The following is a 23788-nucleotide window of genomic DNA, read 5'->3' as shown; positions in this document are numbered from 1 at the left end:
GAATCTTGCATTTCTACCTTAACATCTCTTATAAATTCCCCTTATTTCTATTCACATGTATACTACTCCAATTCGGACTCATCATCTCAGGACTACTACAATAGACTTCTAATTGATCCCCCTGCCTCAGGTCTCTCCTATTCCAAACAATCTTCCATTTAGTTGCCAAATTAAATTTTCTGAAATATAGTTTTGATCATATTTCCCTCTGCCAGCCCTATCTCAGCCCCACATATTCTTTGTCCTCTATATGGTAGTTAAAGCACTTAATAGCTGACCCTTTCCTAGTCTTTTTACTGTATATTCTTCTTCACACTCTAAAATCCAGCCATTCTGGCCTACTTGCTGTTACTTACACATGACACTTCACCTTCCAATTCCATACAAATATATTTTCAGTCCACTATGCTTAGAATGTTCTTATTCTTCACTGCTGGCTTTTAAGAATTTATGGGGGGTGGGGGGGTACCTGGGTGGCTCAGTGGATTGAGAGTCAGGCCTAGAGACGGGAGGTCCTAGGTTCAAATCCAGCCTCAGATACTTCCCAGCTGTGTGACCCTGGGCAAGTCACTTGACCCCCATTGTCCAACCTTACTACTCTTCCACCTATGAGCCAATACACAGAAGTTAAGGGTTTAAAAGAAAAAAAGAATTTATGGCTCCTAGCCTGGCTCAAATGCCACCTTCTGCAAGGGGCTTTTCCTGGCCACAGATGTTTGAGCCTCTCCCTCTAAGGGAAAATTCAGTCTACTTCATGTATCTTTCATGTACATATATCTTTAGTTTTTGCTTATCTATTAAAATATAAGCTTTTTGAATTGAGAAATTGTTTTTGTCCTTTTCTGCACCCCAAGCACTTGTACCCAAGCACAACAAATATTTGTTGAGTGTTTACCACATGCTAGAGACATGAACCTAGCACATGGCAAGCAGTCAATAAATATTTATTAATTGAATGACTTATGTTTAGTTATTTTAAAAAATTCCTATTTGTGTAGTCATTGTTTTCATTATTCTTTTGGCTCTGTTTACTTTGCATCCCTTTATACATATCTTCCTATGGTTCTCTGACTTCCTCATATTCATCCTAACTTACTGTTTGATTAACATAAAAGTATGCTTACATAGCATACATTTTTCCACTTCTCCCAACTGACAAAGTTTAAATTGAACTGCCCATAGTCACATAGCAAGCAACTAGTACAGCAAGAATTTTGACCTGTGCCAATACTGTCCATCACATTTAAACTGTCTCTTCTTTAAAGTCCCTTTGCCTCATATATTCTTTGATTGTAGTTATTCTTTGATGTAGTTATACAATTGTAACTATGTTATTCTCCACTCAACAAAAAGCAGGCAGAAAACTGTACATCTAAAAATTAGTGGATTCCTCAAATTTTTATGAACTAAAAAAATTCTTTAAACAATTTAGATGGCACAGTGGATACAGAACTGGAGACAAATCTGATATTAGAAACTTACTAGCTCTATGAGGCAAGTCACTTTAGTTCTGCCTCAGTTTCCTTATCTGTAAAATGAGATAAAGGATACATCTGTTTCCCTGCATTAAGGATCAAATGAGACAAAACTAATAAAGTGATATATAGATGTTGGCCATTAATATTAAAACTTTTAGCAAGACAATGAGTGAGATGAATAAAAGTTTTTGATTTTTAAAATATTCATTTAATCATAACTTTGGTGAAAGAAACTTATTAAATAACATTCATATTCATGACAAATTTTTAAATGTCAAAGTTTTTTGACAATTAACTATATTTTATAATGTAACTGGTCAACCCATTTTCAGAATACCTTGACATTTTTAGACTGTAAGTGATCTAAAATCAAAAAAGAAAGTATTGTGGTTCCTAATTAGGCATGGTTGGCTTTCTTTAGATTAGGCATGATGTAAACTAATGATAAAGGTAAGATTCAGCTTCCTAAATTAAAAGAGAGAAGAGTATTCGAAACAAGGTGGAAGTAGTATAAGCAATAGCACTAGAAAAGATCTAAGTTTGGAATGAAAAAGTTTCTCAAGAAATAATAAAGAAACAAAGTTAGAGAGAGAAGATAGAGTTCAATCATGACTGTAGGCTATTCTATACCCAAATGAATTATTTAAATTGATGTTAAGATTTCCTGTCATATAAAAATGGTTGGGGGGGGTGGTGGGAGGAAACACCCATACCTAAAAAAGAATCCCTTCTACAACATATCTAACAAGTAGCCTGCTAGTCTTTGCTTGAAGACCACAAAGTAAAGGGAAGTTCACTTCAGTTCTAATAGTTGGGAAAATTTTCCTTATATAAAGCCTAAATTGACCTCATTGCAAGTTCCATTCATTCCTCCTACTTCTCTGACCTCTGGGGGAAAGTAAAATTAGTCTGATACTTCTTCTATAAGAAAAAACTAAACTAATTATAACAAGTTTATCATATAGAACAAATAAAACAAAAAAAAATCTGATGACTACTTTGCCCATCATTGATACTTACCATCAACATTTTATGCAAGTCTTCTTCAAAAGAGTCTATGTTGCAGTCAATCTTTTCTAGATCATCTAATACTTCATGAAGCATGAACTGGTAATATTGCTTCATTAAAAGGCCACCCTTCAGGACCTCTTTACACTCTCTTACCAGCTATAAGAAAACAAACATATGTTAGAGTTATAATGTGTAATTTAATCTATTATTACTGAATCTCTTAGTAATTCAATTCATTTCTAAGTATCTAACATGACCCTATGTGCCAGACACTGTATCATATATCAGGAATACAAAAACAAAATTTAAAATGGTCTCAAATCTTGAAGTTGCTTAAATTCTTCTGAGTAAAACAACATATATAAAGAAAAATAAAAAAAGACTTACAAAGTAAATACAAAATAACTTCTCGGGCAGTGGAAGTGATCAAAATAAAAAGATTGCAAAAGACCTTGGAACAGAGGTGGCACATAAGCTAAGCCTTGAATATATTAAGGTATTCCAAGAATGGGGATAGGGAAAAGAAATATTACTGGCATGGGTACAAGTATATGCAAAGAAAGGCATGGAGGTGGCAGTATATTATATGTTACCTATTTTTATTGGTGTTTAGCTCCCATAAATGACCAGAGCAAGTTGACTTCAGAGTTTCTGTGATTAGTCTTATTGCCTCCCTAATTTATGAAGATTGTTGTTGCTTTTTAATTTCAAATGCTCCAGTACTCAAGACATTTCAATATAACTTGTCTCCATTCTTCTATCTATCAGCTTTTCCGTTGTCGCCACTCACTACTGCAGAAAGTTATGAAACTATTGTCCTTCATAGTCAAAGAGGACCAAAAAGACATCACTACACTGGGGTAAATGTACAGTCTGACTGGCTTATCAGATTAATACAAGCTTGGAAGCCTCTACCAAAGCTTTGGTCTATATGAACTTCTGAGATAAAAATGTCTCTAAATTTGTACATCTCACTTTTCTTTTGAGCTACTGAAATCCTGTTTTGTGAATAGAGCATAGCACCTTCTTTGATGTAAGTATGCCATGCTGGACAGTCCTATGCCAATGTCTTCCATATCTTACAATAAATACTGAAGTTCTTCAGAGAGGTCTTGAAAGTATCTTTATATTGCTTCTTCTGGCCTCTGTGTGAGCACTTAAAAGTTCTCCATAAAAGTCTTTTAGGCAAATATATGTCTGGTATTTGAACATGACCAACCCATCAGAGCTGCATTCTCTGCAAAAGAATCTGAATGATTGGCAGTTCAGCTTGAGAAAGAGGGCCTCAATGTTCAGTATCTTATCTTGGATCTTCAGAATCTTCCTAAGATAATTCAAATGAAGGCATTTAGTTTTCTGGCCTAGCACTGGTATACTGTCCAGGTAAACAACAATGAGGTCAGCATAAGAGTTTTATAGACCTTCAGTCTGGTAGGCAGCCTAATACCTCTTCTCTCCTATGCTTTCCTTCAGAGCATCCCAAACATGCATACACCAACCTTACCATCTATATGGACATCCCTGGAAAGTATACTGCCAAAGTAAGTGAACTTATCCACACCATTCAAAATTCTCCATTTGTTGTAACCATTGGTATCATGTATGAATGCTGTGGTGCTAAATGGTGAAGAACCTCTGTTTTCTTCATGTTAATTGTCAAGCCAAAATTAGCACAAGCATCAGAGGTTCATTTCATTATCTGTTGCATCCCAGCATCTCAGATGTTGCATTGAGTGAAAACTCATGCACCGACTGTCCTTCCACTTTAGTCTTGGCTTGTAATCTTTTCAAGTTAAATAACTTACTATCAGAAAGGTAGCCGACCTTAATGTCGTTTTCATCCTCACTGAAGGCAGCTAACAACATTACCGAAAAGCATGGGAACAAGCATACGGCCCTGCTTCACTCCACTGGTGACAAAGAAGGAATGTGGCCATTGTCCATGAATCCAGAATGCTTGTAAGCATGCTATCATGGAGCTGTTGTAGAATACTGATGAACTTTTCCAGAAAACCAAATTTTACCATAATCTTCCACAAGCCCTGACAACTACCAGTATCTCTGACATTGGTCAGTTAGACAAATGTGTACATGCTGCTGTTCTGCCACTGGCATTTCTCTTGGAAATGTTAGACAGCAAGCACCATATTGACCATTCCTTGGCACTTTCTGAAGCCACAACTTGCTATAGGGTAGGTGACTATCTTCCAGGTGAAGGCTCAGTCAATTAAGAAGGATTCTGGCAAGAATGTTGCCAGCAATATGAGAGAGATAGACAGACAATCCCCACCCCATGACTACCACAGGACAATCTATTTCCTTTTCCTTTACAGAGATGGACATGGAGGCATTAATTCCTTGGGATCTAACATCCTTTTGCCATATAAACTAGAAGCTTTTAGTTTTTGTATGAGCAGTGCACACCCTGCTTGTAATCAGCACCAGGTACTTTGCTCTACACAAGAGGAGCCTGGTGGCATTCAAAACCTTTTCTTCAGTTGGATGGAAGTTTGGCTAGAGAGGGATCGACTTTAACCAGAGGTAGAAATCAATGATTTCAGTGTTGATTGTGTTGATCTGTTGAGAACACTATGGAAGTGTCCAAGCCATTGCTCCAGGATCATGTCCTTATCACTGAAGTAGATGCAACACAGTGATCAGTATGGCTCCATCAGTGCTGAATAGTTGAGATGTACCAAAGGTCTTTGGCCTATAAATACCCTTCAGGGTATCATAGAAGTGCTTCAGATTATAATAATGTAAAACTGAATTTCATCTGCCTTCTAACTGAACCAAGAATCCTGTATCTCTTCAAGTTTCACTTATACTTTTACACTGAATGGAGTTAAACACTGCTTTCTTAGAGACAGATTAGCTATCCTTCCCGTAAATCCTGTGGAGTTCTTGTTTTTTTGTTTAGCACCTTCTGAATTTCCCCACTGTTTTCATAAAACTAGGGTTGATGTTTGTGAGTGTTCTGGTCCAGAAGTAAAGTTGGTGCTGTTCACCTAATCTCAGAAAGTTGCCCTCTCCTTTTTACTCTTATATCAACCCCAAATTTGCCTCTTTGTAACTTCTACATAAAATTGCTAGTCTGATAAATGAATCTTTCTTCCATATGACAACCCTTCAAATATTTGAAATCAGTTCTTATAGACCCCATCAGCCTCTAAGTATTCTCTTCCCTAGGGTAACCAACTCCAACTTCTTTAACCATTCCTTATAAGGAATGAATAAGGACCTATTCTAACCTGGGCATTTTACTGCAGGCAATTTCATCATATACATGAAACAGTAAGCAAAAATACTTCAGTGAATTAATTAACATGTCACCAGTACATAAATCATATTGTAGAGTCTGGAGACTCATTTAGAGTTAAAACAGAAATTCAGGTGAAAAACTTTGATATCTTTAGATATACTCACAACCACCAGGATCATGAAAAGCAGGGTCCTGTCTCTGAGAAAAGGCTCAAAGTCAGCCATGGAATGAGCTAATTCTTGTATCACTCTCCTTTACCCCCCTCAAACAATAAAAATGATCAAAGATCCGAAAACATAGCTTTGGAAGTAGAAGTAACACATATTACTTTGTTTCACCACAATTTAACACTCTGGAGATCCCCCCAAAGTGAGGTAATATCTCTAGCACAAGTGGGACTTTCTATACAAAAGGAGAGAAAGAAATATTATTTATGAACTGCTCGATCAGCACCCAAATCTAAACAGACTTAAAGACTACTGTAGTCTCTGTTCCATCACCAGCTGGTTATAATATTCTTTAATAAACCTAATTTGAACACAAATCCTATGTGTGGGTTTTTTTTTTCCTTTTCCCTTCTCCAACCAGGATGCTGAAACCATACACCTGCTCTTGTATCCATCTTCTAAAAATATATTTTTAAAATCTAAGTTGGTTGGTGCATTAACATTGGTCTTGTGTTTGAAAGGCCTTTGCTAGTAAATAAAAAAACTGAAAGAAGAAAGTATCGAGTCTTACAATTTTGAAATACCTGGAACTCAAAAGCCCCTATTCAAACTGATGTAATGAGTGGTCTGATTTTACCATCTTGGCTACCTGATCTAGGCAAGAGATTCTTAACTTTTTATCATGAATCCCTCTGGCAGTCTAATGAAATAAATAACTGAGACAAAGTATATAAGTTTACAAAAAAAATAAATTTTGAAAGTTATCAAAATAAAAAATATAGCTAAAATCCCAGGTTAATAATCCCTTTGCTAGATGTTCTTTACCTTATCAATGTTCTTCCAAAAATGTTATATACAGAACTAAACAGAATACTCTAGATGTGGTCTGATCCCAGATGAAGCTGAATACAAAGAGACTATTACCACATTATGCCTGGAAGCTTATTTCTCTTAACATAATTCAATAATATATTTGGTCTTTTGGTTGTCACAAAATACTGCTGACTTACATTCAGAAACTGGTGATTTTGGTTTCAAATGTAAGACTTATATTTATCTCTATTAATTGATTTTAATCAATTCTGCCCCAATCCTGTTAAAATCTATTCACATTGGCTATCTCTCCCAGCTCTGTGTCATCTGCAAATTTGGTAAGCATACCAAAGTATTGATCAGTGTTTAACACACAGCACATAATGGTTTTGCCTGGCACATAACTGGTACTTAATAAAATATTTGTTGATTGATTGATTGCAATGGTAAATAGAACCTTACGAAGCAAAAGATCACTGAAATACTTCAAAAACTTCTTCCAAATAGACATCAAACTATTAATGACTTTTCTCTATCTACTGTTTATCCCATATCTCTCCTTTTCCATAAGAAGAGAGACACATTACTGGATGTTTTGCTAAAATGGAGATAAACCATTACTTACAGCATTTCTCTTATCCACTAGTAAAGCAACTCTCAGACTATTTCTTGATAAAGCTATGCTCGGTTTCTGTAATTAATGTTTCCTTTCTAGGTGTTCATTAGCTATCTCTTTAATAATATATTCTAAAATTTTGCCAAAATCAAAGTCAAGTATATTATTTATAGTTTTTAGAATCCATTATCTTCTCTATATTAAAAAATAAGACATTTGCCTTTCTCCTATCTTCTCTATAGTCTTTTTTGAAAACTAGTAGGAGAAATAAGCAATCATATTTCCTAGCTTTTTTAAGGATCCAATGACAAAATTCATCTGACTTGAACTCAACAGGGGCAGGCAGGTAGTTTCTTACTATATAGTTATTTCTCTTAGGTGGCTATTGTCATTGCATCAATTCCCTATTGGTCACTCGTTAGCAGAGAAAACAGAAGCAGAATGAGAATTCAACAGATCCTATTTCCTTTGCCTATAATCATCCGTCCTATCCATCCCAAAATGTAGTCATGTACTTTCTTTGAGCTTCTTCATTTCTAATTTAACTAGAACTCAAACCAAAATGGGTTTTTATTGAGCTTAATTTTCCTCACCAAACTCAGCTCTCCTAGAGCTTCAGCATTCCTTAAATGTTTCTTAAAATACTAAGCCACACTTTTATATTCATTCTCTCTTACCTGAGCTTCCATCTTCTGAATGCATTTGTTAAAAATCTAACTTGATTGGTGAACTCCCTGTATAGCATCAGTCCAGTCCCATCAACATCAGTCTTCTTAGACAGTCACTCCTTTTATTACTGGAATCAACTGTGTTTGTCATCAATATTTCTTCAGAGCATTCTTTTCCTATTGGGTCAATTTCCTCTATTTAATTTTAGGTCACTGGATCCTATCCATTCTTTCTCTGAATTCTTTGAAGTTTATCCTCCTCAAATCTACTATGCAGGATTAAGTTTACCTTCCCCCTCTGGATCTATCCTAAACACTAAAATACAGTAGTAGATTCCTCTGAAATTTTCTATAATTTCTATTTTGATAATTAGTCATCTCTGACACAATCTGGTTGTATGACCCTGGTCAAGCTATTTAACTAATCACTGCTCTAGGCAACTCTCTAAGACTATAAGTTGCAGAGAAAGTCCCAATCTATATTAGGGGAAGGAGTTCCTTATACCAATGAAGTCACAGGACAAATTTCTATTCTCCATCTAGATCTTTCGGTACACTCTATCTGTATCTCTGTGATTACATTCTTCTTTCTGTTAAAAGTATTTGTATATGCTCATGGTAGGCTGAGCTAATATTATAAAAATGACAATTCTATGTAAATTAATTTACTTATTTAATGCTATACCAATTAAACTACCAAAAATTTATTTTATAGAACTAGAAAAAATTAATAAAAGTCATCTGGAAGAACAAAAATCAAGAATACCAAGGGAATTAATGAACAAAAATAGTGAATTAAAGAAGCCTAGAAGTACCAGATCTCAAACTACTATAAAGCAGTAATCATCAAGATGATCTGGTCTGGCTAAAAACAGAATGGTGGATCAATGGAATAGATTATATACAAAATAAGCATGGGTAAATGACCTCAGCAATCTAATATTTGACAAAGGTTTTTATCCCAAGTTTTGGGATAAGAACTCACTCTAACAAAAACTGCAGAAAACCTGGAAAACAGTATGGCAGAAACTAGACATAGACCAACATCTCATATACTATACTAAAATGATTTAGACATAAAGAGTGATACCATAACAAAATTAAGGAAACATAGAGTAGTTTACTTGTCAGATCTACAGAGAAGGGAAGAATTTAAGATCAAACAAAAAACAGAAAACATTTCAAGATGTAAAATGGATAATTTTGATTATATTAAATTTAAAATTTTTGTGCAAATAAAACCAATGTAATCAAGATTAGAGGGGAAACAACAAACTTGGAAAAAATTTTATAACAAATTTCTCTGATAAAGGCCTGATTTCTTATATAGAGAGAAAACTACATCAAATTTATAAGGATAAAAGTCATTCTCCAAATGACAAATGGTCAAAGGATATAAACAAGCAGTTTTCAGATGAGAAAATCAAAGTTATCAATAATCATATAAAAATGTTCTAAATCACCTAGATTAGAAATACAAATTAGAACAATTTTAAGGGACACGTTTCCCTTATTAGATTAGCCAACATAACGGGGAAAGAAAGTGATAAATGTTAGAGGGGATATAGCAAAATTGGGACACTAATGTATTGTTGGTGGAGATGTGGACTGATCCAACAGAATGGAAGACAATTTGGAACTATGCCCAAAAGGCTATAAAACTATACATACTCTTACTCTTTGATTTAGTAATACTACTACTAGGTCTAAATCCCAAAGGGATCAAAAAAGGGAGAAAGGACCTACTTGTACAAAAATATTTATAGCAGCTCTTTTTGAGATGGCAAAGAATTGGAAATTATGGGTATGTCCATCAATTGGGGAATGGCTGAACAAACTGTGATATATATATATATATATATGTCAGTGATGGAATGCTATTGTGCTACAAGAAATGAGGAAGAGGATGATTTCAGAAAAAGTTAGAAAGATCAACATGAATTCATGCAGAGTGAAATAAGCAGAATCAGGAGGACATTGTAGACAATAACCACAATATTGTACAATGATCAGTTGTGAAAGACTTAGCTACTCTCAGCAATACAATGATTCAAGACAATTGTGAAGGATTTATGACTAAGTATACAATCCATCTCCAGAGAAAGAACTATTGGAGTTGGAATACAGATCAAAACATACTATTTTTCATTTTATTTTCATTTTGGCTTTGGTTTTATATGGATATTTACTCACGACAGTCAATAATATAGAAATATTTTGCATGATAATACATATATAACCCAGATCAAATTGCTTACCATCTTAAAGAAGTAAGAGGAAAGGGAGCAATGGAAATAATTTTGATCTTATAACTTCAGAAAATGTTTGTTGGAAATTTCTATTTTATATAATTGGGAGAATAAAATATATTTTTAAAAAGATATTCACAATTTAAAAATAAAAATAAAGTATTTGTATATACATTTTATCTCACCCTCTAGGTTATAAGAGCTTTTTAAAGAAAACAGTATGTTATTTAGTACTAATCAATTGCCTCAAGCATACTATGAACTCAATAAATCTTAAATTGAATCATATAGTTCAACATTTTATTTTGTAGAAGAAACTGAGGTTCAGAGAGGTTTATTTATCAAGACTCCTAATTAAGCAAACAAAGATTAATAATTTTATAATTTAAAATTTTTTCAAAGCTTTTTCACACATACATTACTATATATAACAAAATTCTGTGGGATTTGCAAACAGGTTGTGTTGGCTTTTAAGAAAAAAGCTTTTCCAAAGGTTTAGTAAAGACCCAATTAATATGTAGTATAACACAGAGGGGGAAAGTCAGGAGAATAGAAAAGTAGTAAATACTAAGAAAAACTTTACGAATTGAGTCTGAGCTATATTCTAGTAATGAGCAGAGAAAAATGAGGGTACCAAAATGGAGCAAATCTGATCATGAGTAGAAAGTAATGAAAACATAACACACAGACCTACATTTTTATTTCTCATCTAGTTTTCTTCACTTCTCTCTCTATTATTCAATCCACAGATGGAAATTCTCCAGACCCTATGTACATTATACTTAAACAAAGACACAACCAACAGAACTTTTCACAAACCACCAAATTTTATTAAGACTATCTCTCACTATACTTAAATAAGATATCACAAAGCATACCAATAGTATGCTTTATACCAATTACCTTTACAGTTCCAATACACAAAACTATACTTACCAACCAGTTCAACAACTAAAAGAATTAAATATTTGTCTTCACAAGAAATTCATAGACAACAAAGTGACATGTTAATTATTTTTAAAATTGTTAGTCTTAAATGCAAACCTGCTTAATACTCAAGAGAGAAGGTTCCCCAGCAGGTCTCTGTTCCAATCTTAATTTGAGACATTCATGGATAACGTTAAGAAGCACTCGACAAAGGACCAAGAATGCAGGTTCAAACGATGGCAAATCCATAGATTTCAGCTCCTCCCATGACACAGTGCTGCATTTTTGTTCTGATGAAGGTGTTGTGTTTGACAACTGTATATAATCTGAACACAACATGGGATATGGAAACTCAGAAAACTGTAACGAAAGCAAAATTAAACAAGATTAAGATGGTCCAGAAGAAATTAACAAAATTATGGTTAGGATATGAATGGGACATATTATTTCTTAGACTATCTTGGTAAATTTATATGCCACTGATTTCAAAAGAGAAATGATATGAACTTTGAAATCTAAGGGAAGTCTTTGGTTTGTTGATGATTTTTTTATTTTCCCAAAAAAGACTAAAAGGGAAATAAAAGGATCAACAGGCTATAAAACTTTGAAATAAAACTAAGTCATTTTTTTTTCTTCAAGAAAAGGTACTGCATAAAATAAGCAAAAATCACAAGCTGATTTAATATTTACAAACATTCAGACTAATTAATTATCAGAAGAGAATCAACATTTTTAAGGCTGTAAATAGTATTTTCCTGGTTACTTTAAAAATGAAATGACTCAAAATTCAAGAGAACTCTGAAGAACTAAGAGAATTATGGAATTATTTTAGATCAGACTGAAAAACCAAGTAAAGATTTATAAAAAAATAGATATTTAGACATATGGAGAAGTTAATAATGTTTGTCTCTTCAAGATTCTTTTCTTTTTCTTAAACTTCATTCCATTATTTTCTAACCCCTCATTCCCAAGCTACCATCCCCTTTTCTTCTCAGGTTGCTAAAGCCCATTTTGTAAATTCTGACATTCAGATGCTTGGATCTTAAAGAAATTTACTTGATAATCAAATTATAATTCTATAATACCACGTGTAAAAGTTTATACCTTAGTACTCTAAAATTTAGAACTCTTGAGATAAACCAGAACAACTTTATAAATGACTACAATAATAAAGGCATAATTCTACATTTATACTCCTCTATTAAAATCTACTTCAGTGTTTCAACAGAATCTGAATTACAAGTGAAAAGTTTTTTACAAAGGTTACATCTGATTCTTATTTCAGTTCTGAAAAGCAAATGTCTCACTGACCTCATAAATATATGGCTATATCATTTTACAGATTTAAAAACTGAGGCTAACCAAAGTTAAATGATTTGCCTGTGATCACACAGCTAATTAGTAACTTGGGCAAGTTTTAAACTCAGGTCTTCCTAACTCCAAGTCCAACAGTCAACTATGCCAATTACTTAGCTAATCAGATTCTAACTATTCTAAGCCATACAAGAACAAAAATCTACTTATTTTATGAAATACCAAACAAATAGTCATCCAGTCTATGATTCAAGACAAGATAGATTCCACATACATCATTTATATTCTGGATTTAATAATAAGAAACTATTAGAAGTATATTTTCAATAATTATTGCTTAAGACAAATTTGGTCAAGATATATCTTTTAAAGGTTTCTCAGAACATTTGTACATTTTCAATTGTTAAGTATTGGCATAAAGTAAAATAGATTAAAATAGATTTAAAATTTGACATGTGTTAATAACATACAAAGAACTCTTTATACAAACTTTCCTAACTACTTTTTTTGCTCCCCATATGCAGCATGGCAGAGTACAGAGGTTATTTCCCTGAAGTCAGTGAGCTTATTTTTGAAATTATGTTGATAATTCTATTTCAATACATTTAGTCTTCTTTGAAATTCTATGTATTTTATTTTATGCACTTAAAAATATTATTCTGAGAAGGGATCCATAGCCTTTACCAGACTGTCCAAAAAGTCCATCTGTCCATCTCTCTCTCTCTCTCTCTCTCTCTCTCTCTCTCTCTCTCTCACACACACACACACACACACACACACACAAACACACGCATTTAATAACCTTGGGATAATGAAATCATCAATGGACTTAGAATCAAAAGGCCTAAGCTCAGATCCTGTTACAGATACCTCCTATTTGTATGGCCTCAGGTTTCTTATCTTTAAAACAGATTTAAATACCATCTGATTTACAAAAGTGTTCCAATGATCATAACATACATGAAATGCTTTGTAAATCTTAAAGTACTATATAAAATATAACATTACTATCTACCTTAGTATGTGTAGAGTTATACTTACGTACCTCAATTTTCTTGTGGTAAAGTGAGAAGTATTTAAATTTCTCTACCCTCAGTTTATTCCTAATGTAAAAATTTAGACTTGATTTTGAAGATTCTTTCCAGTCTTAAATTTTCTGACCCCAGAACCCAGGATTCTGGTTAATTCCTGGTACCATGGTGCTTCTATTTTTGTTAGGTTTTTGTGTACCAACCTAGAAACATAACCATTATTTATAACTATTAAATGGATTACAATCACCAAACACTGGCTGATAAATGAACCATTAAAATATCATCTGTTTAGAATATGGTGGCTCCCTATAGTTACAAAGATTAGAATTAGAATGAAAAATGTATCCCTTTACAATCTAACTTCTGCTAAAGTTATTACTCAACTGAAACTGCTTTCCCCCAAATGGTCAGTTATTTCCTAATTACCCAACTTAATAGCCTTAATCCTCATTCTTCTTGACTGATCTTCAGTGTTTAATACTGTTGATCATTCCCTTTTCTTGGATGTTTTCTCTTTTTTGGGTTTTTCCCTATGTAAATTTATTGGTTTCTATGTTTCTCAGATTGCTCTTTCTAGACTCCTTGGTTGATCCATAACCTATTCCCTAATATCTGTGGTTGTTCTTTAAGACCGTCCTTGTTCTCGTTTATTCTCTCTCTCTCTCCAACCTTATTCTTAGTGAACTAATCAATTTCCCAGAATTTAATGGCCATCTCTGTGTGGATGATTCTTAGATCTACATATCTAAGCCTAGTCTCTGGTCCCATATTACTAAGAGTTTATTCTACATCTTCAACTGGACATACTGTAGGTATTTCAAATTCAACACATATAAAAAACAAGACATTATCCTTTCTCTCCACTCCAACCTTCCCAAGCATCTATCTTCAAGATTTCCTTGTTTCTGTCTAGGGAACCTAGACTTGTCACTCTTCCAATCACCTCGACTTGTTATAAATTCTATCCTTCACCTCACATATCTAACTACAGCACCATTTAATAGTGAACTATTAACTCAATATCTCTTGCATTCTTCCCCTTCCCTAGCCACAACCCCAGTTTAAGTTCTCATTAATTCTTGTCTGGATTACTGCAATGAACTCCCATACCTTTCTGCATTAGGTTTCTCCCTTCTCCAACCTAGCTTCTACATAGTTGCAAAACTGATATTCCTAAAGCCTGATAGGTCTGATTATGCCACTCTATATTCATTAAACTTCAGTGGCTATTAAATCTAGAATAAAATATAATGTTTGACATATAATCAAATATATTTGACATTTAAAACTCTACACAATTTGGCTTTTACTTACCTTTCTAGCTTTTAATACATTATTCCCCTGCTCTTAACACTAATTTATAGTCAAGTTGGGTTTCTTGCCATTCATCAAACAAAATAATACATCACCATCTTTACACACTTGCAGAGATTGTCTCCTCATCAACCCCCTCAATGTCTGGGATGCACTCCCTTCAACCTCTACAGCTTAGAACTTTTAGCTTCTTTCTAATCTCAGACCAAGTACCACCATCTACATAAGCACGTTCCTTGAGCGTACTCTTGCCCTAAGCTAGTAATACCACCCACCCAAATTATATTGCATATATATTTTTATAATACAAATTGTTTCCTTGAGACATTTTGTCTTTATATTCCTTGAGCTTTACAAAGTACTTGGCACATAGAAAGCATTTAATAATCTCTCAAGATTAATGCTATCCAATATGCAAAGTGATTCTCTTAGTTATTACATTATGTCTTTGAGCTTATAAAGGATGAAATAAAAGATCCTACTTTAATCATGTAAAAAAAATCCCAAGCTTATTAATTGGTATTGATTGTTGATATGTTAAAATAAGTTGAAAATTACATTTAAACAAAAATTTATTATTAGAAGGGCAGTACTAATTAAAATGTATATTCCTGGGCAATTTTTAAATAATGTGGCCAAATTTCAATAAAAGGTAAAGAATATGGTAAAACACAAAGTACAGAATGGTCTCCTCCATACTTATTCACTTCTATTCTAAAGACAGAAAAAATGTAGACTGTAGAATTTTAACTCGTTGAATGAAGAGCATGTTGCTATAAAGCTAATGGGACAATCAAGTTGTAGTCTCCCAATGACTTATAATTTCAGAGATGCTTTATTTTTATTTCTGGATGATAATCATCTGTAGTCAGTGGCTCTTACCTCCAAATAAATATAATGGTTTGGAATACTTTCTTGAAAAACAAGTAGCTGCAAATATTTACAACAACAATACTCATCATCAAATTATAGCATGCATAAACTTACTACATATTTCTTCATAATTTAAGAAAGATATCCTTATGCCATGTGCCATACGTAATATAAAGTAGTTGCTGTGACATTAACTTCATTAAAAATTTTGGATATTCTGTTCATAGCAGATTCAATGACTATTAAAATAAGCTAATTTCTTACCAAAGAAATTATAAAGTTTCTCCTCAAACTCAAAAATATAAAGTAACTCATTTTGAAAGAGTAGTTTCTTGATGCTTTTTACATTGTAATAAGAGCTAACATTTACATTGTTTTATACTTTATAAAACTGGTTAGATTTACTGACAAATGAGCCAATGTGAATTAGACAATGCATGTAATATTATTCCCATTTTATTACTGAGGAAATGGCCTTACAGACTCAAAATGCTAATTAAGAAGAGGAAGACAAAAAACTTACATTCATAAAGGGCTGCATAGTTCACAAAGTTCTTTGCTTACAATAAGCCAGGAGGCAGGCAGTGACTTAAAATTTATGGTGTCATTAATATAGACTTGAAAGAGATTCTTATAGTCACATTGTCCAAATCCCTAATTTTACGTGAAGTCCAAAGTGTTTTGCCCAAGGTCACAAAGAGTGGTCAAGAAAGGATTTGAAACAGGACCTGGCTTCAAATCCATTCTTCTTTCAACTCTGCCCATTCTTTTTTTGTCCTTGAGTCTGCTAGTAAATGGTGAAGTCAGGATTTGAAGCCAGGTTTTCTGACACAATTATGCCAAAGTAGTCACCCAACAGGGACAGTAGAGTAGAGTGGCGTAGTTTTTAGGTTAGCAGTCCAGAAAACATGGATTCAAATCCTACCTCTTCCACTTAATAGCTATGTGGCCTTGAACAAGTTACTTCTCCTCTGGACCTCATTTTCATCTATAAAATAAGAGTTAATAGTACTTGAAATGCCTAATTCACAGGATTGATATGAGTATCAAATAAGATCATGAATTTAAGATGTTTTGACAACCTTGAATATTTGTAAATCTTCATTCTGATTAGAGTATCATACTCTATTACCAGAATTTTCACCCAATTATTCAAGTAAAAATTAATATTGCTTCCTTCCTAATATTCATTCCTTCATTGTGCATATATAACATACCAGGAATCTATAATTAATATGCTGGATCAAGTGTATATAACCCTTCACTTCAACTAAAAGAGATATGCAAACCTATATATTCCCCCTTACTGTGGCCTTAGACTCATACACACGAGCGGTACTTTATGCATAATATAATCTCATTTTAAATCAACTCATCTTCTTTATTTATTTTTTATAGGTTCATTACCAAAATGGAATATACCACAAATAACAAACAAAAAAAAAACCTTTCTAAAATATCTATGAACATTAGAACAGACAGCTATCAATAACTTTAAAGATTTCCAACAATGGTGATTCAACATGTAGTGTTAGTTCATCCCAATATTTACTGTAATTTCAATTCCCTTACTGTAAAGAACTTCTTATGTGTTAAAATATAAGCCAAAACAATCCCTATTTCAACTTAAGACTCATTTCCTCATTTAATTTTATATAAAAATAGTAATATAATAAAGATGACATATATATGGCCTTAGATCTAGTATTCTGTACTTCTGAATGGCGATGGCTGTGGTGTTATTTAATTAGAAAACTTGAGTTCCCATCATGACTATGCCATCTCTGTGTGTATACAGAGGTACCACCATCATCACCACAACCTTGACTATACTGTGTTTATGTATATGTAGTATATACAGTTATATATGTCAGCCCTTCTTTTCTTTTTAACTAGGCAATGAGGGTTAAGTGACTTGCCCAGGGTCACATAGCTAGGAAGTGTCTGTGCCCATATTTGAATCCAGGACCTCCCTCTCTAGGCCTGGCTCTCAATCCACTAAGCCACCCAACTGTCTACTGCCCCCCACCCGCAACTTCTTTTCAAAGATAAAGATGTTTGTCCTACAGCACAGGACCTCCTTTCCAATCCCAATTCATCCTTCTGGCCTCATGCAGCTTCTATGTAGGAGATATTATTTCCATTATATATTATCCTCAATTTAGTTTATTTCAGCAATATGTTGATGAGTAATCAAGGAACAGACAGAAGATTCACTGTCAGAACATGAGTTTCAACTTTAGCTCACTCTCTTACTACATGTGTCTCTCTGGACAATTCACTTAACTACTTTGCAAAAGGGAGGGTTTGGATTTAGTGACCTCTAAGGTCCCTTCTACTGCACATTTATGAAGGCTACCTCTGCCAGCAACAACAATGCAGTGTTATCTCAAAATTAGTTTTTTATCAACTGAGACTTCCACTCCTGCTTGTTTTTTTTTTTAAATTTTCTTCTCATTTTGTCTGTCTTTAGGCTACATTTGAATTAGTGACTTTCTTCCCCTCCTAAATACAACTTACACTTTGTTTAATGTCCTTCTTTCTTATAGATTAATTTGTACTAGTCATCTTGAAATATTTTTATTATATAAATATTATGTAGCTTACTTTTTTACCTTATAAAATGTTTTAAGATTTTTATTCCATTTAATTTTCATCAAACAAGAATATTTAAATTTCATTTAAATCATTTATTTAAAATGAAGGACTTTTAAATTGAAAAGATAATTAGCACTTATTTATAGAAACACTATGAGAAAATACCACTACAAGGAGGTAAATGCTAAATTAATAAATACACATTCAAACTGACAAGAAACATGAAATTGTGAAAACTATAATCTCTTTTTAGTGTCCACCAGAAACCTACCTCCAAAGGATGATCACTCTTAACCAATGCTATACGGGCCCTTTGTAAAGAACCATCCATTAGCTTGTGAAGTCTTAAAATTAATTTCCTCAAACCCATCTGTTTGAGCGCTTTGTCTACGAATGGCCTATATATAGAAGTTAGACAGTATCTACTATAGCCTGCTTCAGCACTGTACTCTGATGTTCCCCAGGCAACTGATTCATCTTCAGATTCGAGTCTGTCAAACTTCTTAGAAAAATGGTCCTGTGGCAGGAGGTCAAAACTGCTTTCCATAGCCTGTCTGAGGTCTTTTACACTCTGATCCAAGATGTGTTCTTCTTCACTTTCATCAGTGGTAGCATCTAATTCCTTCACTTCTCCTTCTGTGTCATTTCCCTCCTCCTCTGGTTCCGTGCCTTTGGATGGTCGGGGAGAAGGTATTTCAAACACTGGCCAGCCAATGTCAGATAAATTCTTGATGCCCAAAACAGTTCCCATAATCCTTAGTTTCTGATTTAAGTCTTTTGTAATGTTTAGCCACAAACAGAGTGCCTGCACTCTGTCTTGGAAATCTTTCGCGGCATATTTTTCATAGTCTTTTTGAAGAGCTTGCAAAGAGGGATAAAGTGCTTCTATGTATTCAAGCAGCTCCATTATCCGCTTTACCTGCTCAAATGAGACCCGCTGGCGTTGGAGATGTTCATGATAGTTTGAATAACCCATAGCACTGATTCCATGGGGTGCTCTACACTGTCCTTCCATTGAAGTACCATTAAAACTAGCTCCATTTCTCACACACGCAAAATTCCCATAATTTACTTTGAATGTGAGGATTTCGTTAATAATATCAGGGATGGCTTGGCGGGCAGTATATAAAAAAAGGTCCTGGTCATTAATGGTCCGTCCTGCATGCCAGGCTTGTAACTCAAGCCAAATAAGTTCATTGGATCGGTTAAACCAGAAAGCAGATGTGTTTTCCTGTCCTCTCTGTTCCCTGTCTTTTTTCTTTGAGACTGAGGTAAGCTTTAGTAGAAGTCGCAAAGTTTCAAAGAATTTTAAGCGTTCCAAAGGACAATCAGTCCTAGAAGTCTGCCGTGCAGTTCTGGCTATAGGCATAGGCATAGAAACTGGAAGCTTAGCATTGCTACAGCCAAGGCTAAGGTAAGGCTTATTTAGATCAACATCCGGAATTGATTTTTTTGGTAAAGATCCACCCACTGAATCTAACATGAATGAGCACTGTACATTTTTTTTATGATCCCGTTCCGTTGTTCTAAGAGTGGCTCGAATCTTTTTCTCTTGCTTATAGCTGTGTTCTTCCACATTCTCTACTGTTTTGCCAGTGTCTTTGTGAGGAAGCTGATTTGGTGCATTCATTTTTTCTATAAGAAAACATAACAAAATAGCATTAATTCTAAAAATATATATGCCAGAATAAATAAGGTTGCTAAAAACCTTGGACTTAGAGTCAGGAAGATCTGAACCCAAATCCTGCCTCAGACATTTAGCAGTTGTATATAGCCTTGGACAAGTAAGTTAATGTCTCTCAAACTTAGTCTCTCCTCTGTAAAATAGGGATAATTATAGGATCTACTTCATGGGATTGTTCTAAGGGTCAAAAGAAATAAAATATTTAAAAAGTGTTGCAAACATTAAAATGCTATGCGCACATATCAGCTATAATTATTATATAAATTATATTATACTATATGCAAAATAGTAAACAGTCACAACTAGATCAAATATTTTTTAAATCCTGATTGTTATTTGTTACAGTTTCTTGTCTTTTATATTACCTGAAACTTCTAGATTCTGAAAATTAGGTAGAAATTAATGTTATCAAAAATTTCTAAGTTCTCAACTTTTATAAGACTTATTAACCTTTTCTAAAGCATAGCAAATATATTTTATGATTTCTTTTCATATCACCTAATGATGATTTGAAGCTAATTTCTCTTATCTATATCCAAAATTATAGAAGACATATCACTAAAGTAAGAAAATATAGGCATGCAAACCAATAGTCACAAATTCACCAACATTTCACTAATTTTTGCAAAACTTAAAAAAACAAACAGGTAACAAAGATATGTTTAACTTATTTTGATTCTGGCAATTACTTTTAAAACATAGGAAAAAGGGCAGGTGCTTGTCAACAGTATAGCATTTATAAGCAGCTTCTCTCTGCATTATCTTTTATATTATGGATATTTAAAGACATAGTGCAATACTAAAAGGATGCAAGATTTTGAATGGATATGAGGCTGCTTACCTTGCTGCCTCTGCTGAGTGATCTGTTCACAATGAAATAAGAGTTCTAGTAGAAATAATTGGAAGAAGAATAAATAGCTTAGAAGAGAAAGTGTTAAGCCTTACCTAAGTAATGGACTCCCTGAAAACTAGAATAGATGAAACAGAAATCAATTATTCCATGAGACAACAGGAAATATTAGAACAAAAATTAAAAAATAAATTTAAGATATTTGATATAAAAACAAATGACCTGGAAAACAGGTCAAAGAGAAATAATTTAAGAATTGGATTTCTTGAAAAACTAGAATTTTTTTAAAAGCCTCAATGCTATGTTTAAAGAAATCTTAATTTTAAATTGTCCAGATCTATTGGAACCAAAGAGCAAATTGAAGATAAAAAGATCGACCTAATATCTCCTGAAAGAAACCACAAAAGGGAAAAAAAAAAATCCAAGGAATGTTGTAGCCAAAATCCAGGGGGAAAAATACTGTAAGCAGCCAGAAAGCAGTTTGAATATTAAAGGACTGGTGCCAGAATCACCTGGCTGTTCTAAATGAGAGGGAATTCTGGAATACAATACTCCAAAGGCAAAAGACACTGGCTTACAACTAAGAATAATTCACCCTGCAAAGCTGAATATTTTTTTGTGTGCGTACTTGTATTTATTCTGTATATGTTTTTATATGTACTTATTGTCTCTCCCACTGGAATTTCATTCTTTGCACTTTTATCTCCACAGCACTTAGAACAATGCTTGGAACAAATTAGGTGCTTTACAAATCTGTGCCAATTTTAAAAATCAGCAAATTAATAATCCCCCTCACATACCCTGAAAAAGAAATTTTGGAAATCAAAAGACAGATAAATAAAACTGAAAATAAAAGGAACATTTAGTTGATAAGATAAACAAAGTAGAAATAATTTTTTAAAAAGTATTTCTGATAAAAATGATCATAGCTGAATAGGACTTCTAAAATACAAAAGAGGCAAGAGAAACCTAGGAAAGTAAATTTATTTGAGGAAATGGAATCGGGTGTATGAGGAATAGTGTTAACATTTTTAATAGGAGGAGAATGACTCTTCAGAATCCTAATGCCTGGTTTTCTTTTTTGAGGGGAGAAAAAGGGGATTAAGAGAGTTGTAGACTTTGACACCATCCAACATCCTCTTCTTAAAGGGCTTCTTTTTAAAGGGCTCTGTCCTGGACCCTCTTCTCTACTTCCTCTATACTACTTCACCTAGTGATCTCATTACCTCTCATGGATTCTATTATCATCTCTATTTTGATGATTTTCAAATCCACTTATCCACTTTGAACAGTCAGATGACCTCCACTTTTGCATCGCTAATTGCCTTTTAAATATCTCAAATCTGATTTCTAACAGCCACCTTAAGCTCAATGTGTCCAAAACTGAATCATCTTTCCTCCTAAAAGCTCCCTTCCAAACTGCTCTATTACTGCCAAGAGTAGTACTCCCATTAGTTCTAGTTGCTCCAACTTGAAGCCTAGGAACTATTCTCAACTCCCAACTCTTTTACCTCCCAAAACGTAACTTATTCCCATGGGCTGACAATTTCATTTTTGCAACAACTCTCCAATGCATTTCTCTCTCTAACACTATCCCAACTCTAGTACAGGCCCACATTTCTACATGTCTTGACTATGGCAACAGACTGTGTTGAGCTTGCCTCAAGTCTCCCCACCCCAATCCATTCTCAAATCAGCTACCAAAGTAACTATCCTAAATCACAAATCCAGCCATATCCCACCCCACCCATCAAATCAGCAAATTAATAATCCCCCTCACATACCCTGAAAAAGAAATTTTGGAAATCAAAAGACAGATAAATAAAACTGAAAATAATAATAATAATAAATTCTTTAGCACCTCCAAGACTGAATACAAAATTCTCTGGCATTCAAAGCCCCTTATAAAACAGTTCCTCTGCCATTTCCAATCTTCACTTTTCAGCAACCCCTCCTCCCCACTACACACCAACCCCATACCCATATTCTGACATAGTGAAAATGTTCCCCTTTTGGTTTCTTGAACAAGACACTCCACCTCTTGGCTCTAGGCATTTTCTCTGACTGTTCCTCATGCCTGGAATACTCTCCCTTCTTCTACCTCCTGCTTTCCCTGGCTTCCTTCAAGTCCCAGAAAAATTCCCTACAAGAAGTCTTTCCCAATCCCGCTTAATCCCAAATGCCTTCCCTCAATTGATTATTTCCTTGCTTATCACAATAAAGAATATGTTGTTGTACCCCAAAATACATACCAAAAAGTCTCTGTTACCCTTTGAATTGGGCAATCTATCATTCCCTGTCCCTAGAAGTCTCTGCTCATACCAAGCCCAGATCCTTCCCTGGATCAGCCTCTTCCAGCCCCTCTTCCAGCCCCTCTTCCAGACATGCCTTTACTAGAATTATATATGTAATCACTGGCCAGCTAAACTTTAAGCCTTTTAGCATTGGGCTAATTTATTCACATGCACATGTAGGTCCTTGCTTAATAAATATTACCTTAATTTTACAGGCACTATATCTCTCAGGTTTGCTTCCTGTTCTGTGAAAGAGGACCTGGGTCTCATAGGAATTCTGTGTTTGGCACAGTACTTCTCAGGTTTCTTCCCCATCAGGGGAAGAAAGAGCTAAGGTCTGTAGAGTTTGTACAACGTGGACATTTTCATGTGAAATAGACAAAGGAAAATTAAATACAGACATACAGAGTTTGGTATAAAAATACCTAAAACTCAATAGGGAAATAAACAGGGAAGGTGGTAGAGGACTAAGGGTGAGAAAAATACCAGGGAGGTATACCAAGAAGAATAGACTCCCAGATGCTGAAGGACAGAATAAAAAAGGTGATTAGAGGAAAAAGTAAATCTAAAATCTAAGAAGGTATCCATCAATTGGGTAATGGCTGAATATTGGCTAAAATGAATGAATGGCTAAAG

At 34.0% G+C, this 23788-nt stretch overlaps 1 protein-coding gene across 1 annotated transcript in view; it reads right to left on the bottom strand.

Annotated features, from left to right (window-relative positions):
* Positions 1-23788, bottom strand: part of MAP3K4 (mitogen-activated protein kinase kinase kinase 4) — a 140896-nt gene that overhangs the window by 51001 nt on the left and 66107 nt on the right. Inside the window, exons 3-5 of the mRNA XM_044671820.1 lie at positions 18596-19959; positions 11309-11551; positions 2499-2645 (exon numbers count right to left, since the gene is read on the bottom strand). Of these exons, the coding sequence (XP_044527755.1) occupies positions 2499-2645; positions 11309-11551; positions 18596-19959 (1754 nt within the window). The remainder of the gene's footprint in view (positions 1-2498; positions 2646-11308; positions 11552-18595; positions 19960-23788) is intronic.

The sequence above is a fragment of the Gracilinanus agilis genome, chromosome 4, assembly GCF_016433145.1.
Source record: "Gracilinanus agilis isolate LMUSP501 chromosome 4, AgileGrace, whole genome shotgun sequence".
Classification (NCBI taxonomy): Eukaryota; Metazoa; Chordata; class Mammalia; order Didelphimorphia; family Didelphidae; genus Gracilinanus; species Gracilinanus agilis.
The sequence above is the reverse complement of the archived record's forward strand: the minus strand, read 5'-3'. Positions and strand labels throughout refer to the sequence as shown.